The 2,192-nt window shown below is 37.2% G+C and overlaps 1 protein-coding gene across 2 annotated transcripts; it reads right to left on the reverse strand.

Moving 5' to 3' along the window:
- Window positions 1-346: 346 nt before the first annotated feature.
- On the reverse strand, window positions 347-1,680 carry LOC119572105 (ATP-binding cassette sub-family B member 7, mitochondrial-like). 2 transcript variants are annotated; one of them, XM_037919098.1, is made up of 2 exons: window positions 967-1,680; window positions 347-628 (listed from the first exon to the last, which is right to left on the reverse strand). In XM_037919098.1, the coding sequence occupies exons 1-2, from the start codon at window positions 1,051-1,053 to the stop codon at window positions 398-400; spliced, it is 318 nt and encodes a 105-aa protein (XP_037775026.1). In that variant the 5' UTR covers window positions 1,054-1,680; the 3' UTR covers window positions 347-397. The 2 variants fall into 2 exon arrangements, with proteins under 2 accessions (XP_037775026.1, XP_037775027.1); XM_037919099.1 differs by having other exon boundaries at window positions 349-628; window positions 980-1,669.
- Between the last annotated feature and the right edge of the window lie 512 nt (window positions 1,681-2,192).

Here is a 2,192-nt window from a genome sequence, read left to right on the forward strand (position 1 = left end):
GAACAATTAAAGTGTGAATCTGATGTATTGTGAGCCATTAGCACCTAGAAAATTGAATACTTCTCTTGATAATTCAGACTTGTAACTGTGTGCACATGAGTCGGCCTTGGTGTCTTCTTAAAAGTGAAGTGATTTTCATGGATGTTTTTGGTATAAAAGATTTTCATTCATTTTTTCCTTATATCTGTGTTGATTTTTCCTCAATCTCCGCTCGTCTTTCTCCATGCTTCTTGTCCGTTTACAGATGTGAGGTCTTAGAGCCTAGTATGCAATTAGGGTATCTTGAAGATTACACCCTAAGGAATTCTAGACTGCGAACCTGACATTCTGAATTCCGATAAATAACATAAGGTAAAAAGGTCTTCCTATCATTCACTCTTCTAAAACAGAGAACACATCATAAATATCTCGGATTATAAAGAAAAGAAATCTCACATCCTATCATCAGCGATACAGCTGTAGCAGCAACAGCAGAGGCAGGTTCAGCTACTGTCAACAGGTTGCCAGTGTGTTCATTTAGGTAGTTTATACCATCCTTAAAGATGAATGGGACTTGTACATTTAGGAGCTTAGCACTGATAAGCAGGCTGAGTGCTGTCAGCACCCTCCCCTTAACTGCCATATTGCCCTGTTGAGAGGATGAACAGGATTAAATCTTTGGCAAATAATTTTTTTTTCTTTTTTTTTTGTATTTGCACAATAATTATGAATATGAGGCTTCTGTTTTCTTCTTCTTTTTAATAACATATGGTTTTAACTGCTATGAATGTAAAAGAGAATGAAGAATATGAAAGAAATAACAAGAGTGAGACTACATATAGTATGAAGCTCAAAGGAAAGAAAATAAAGGAAAAACATACAAGAAAAGAAAAGTCATGAAAGGTAGACTGAGACACCTAAAGTCCCATTAACAAAGGCAATATCAATCCATCAATGCAAGTCTGTCCATAAATCATAACACCTTACTCTTCTCTCATACTTTCGGCCAGACGTAAGAAGCCAGGGCCCCAAGCATCTCTCTCCCTGTGACCTCCTTCGCTGAGACTCCCACATATTCCCGGGAGAGTGCACTGGCCCCTGGGTGGAAGCAGTTTCGCACCCCTAGTCTCTTGTGGGTCTTCCATACTTGTACCTTCGATGTGAGTGGCCCTGTTGCACCTGCCCAGTGGGAACTTAATGCGACCTGTAGAGACAAAAGACATCATTCATCAGTATTTCAATGTAACAATTGATCACATCAGCTTCCTTTTTTTAGAAAACAAATGTGGAAAACAAAGGTAAAATTTTTGTCCTCATACATAAAGATTAGTCAACACCATCATCATTATCACAAACATTATCACCATCCGACATACAAGATTGCTAGTATCTATGTACCTGTGCAAAAGGTCAATAATTTTAGTTTAGATTCAAGTGTCTAGGAAGAAGTAGTGGGGGGACCTTGTTGTAATACATGTTTACTTATTTGACAATGACAATATCTACCATACAATGTTACTTATTTCTTACTATGATGGTAAGTGGAAGAGTTATTGGGATTAAGCCACATTATTCTTTTTCTTTTTCTGTTTAGTGCATTTTCTTTTTACTGAAAACACTCCTTGTTATAAGGGATGCATATACAAGGAAGTCACTGTTCTCATACTATTGATATTACCTTATCAGTTTTGCTACAATTATTATTATTAATGTCACTACATTATACAATATACAATCATCCTGTGAAAAAAAAATGATAAATAAAACAAGCACTTCCCATAAACATCTAAAATACTGGTAAAACACAAAAGGATGCAAAGTAAACAAAGTCAAATACTTGTCAAACCCTTTAGGCAAATTCTATTCAGTCCCTTTAGGCAAGAAAGGAAATGCCGCCCTCTGCTTCAAAATCACCTTATCTCTGTTTCCCACATGCTTACGTACTTCTCCCTTCCCTCTCACGTCACAAGTCAGTGTATAACAATCTTATAATCCCACCCACTTGTTACTGTAATTTTGGTATTCAGGTTTATGATTCCGCACACGACAACGAGCTTGATAACACTAGTAAATTAATTTAGCCCAGATAAGAATTGTACAATTCATGAGTCAGCAGAATTTCCCCTAAGAAGTGATGGCTAAATACGAGAGAGAGAGAGAGAGAGAGAGAGAGAGAGAGAGAGAGAGAGAGAGAGAGAGAGAGAGAGAGAGAG

Source organism: Penaeus monodon, unplaced genomic scaffold (genome assembly GCF_015228065.2).
Source record: "Penaeus monodon isolate SGIC_2016 unplaced genomic scaffold, NSTDA_Pmon_1 PmonScaffold_963, whole genome shotgun sequence".
Lineage (NCBI taxonomy): Eukaryota > Metazoa > Arthropoda > Malacostraca > Decapoda > Penaeidae > Penaeus > Penaeus monodon.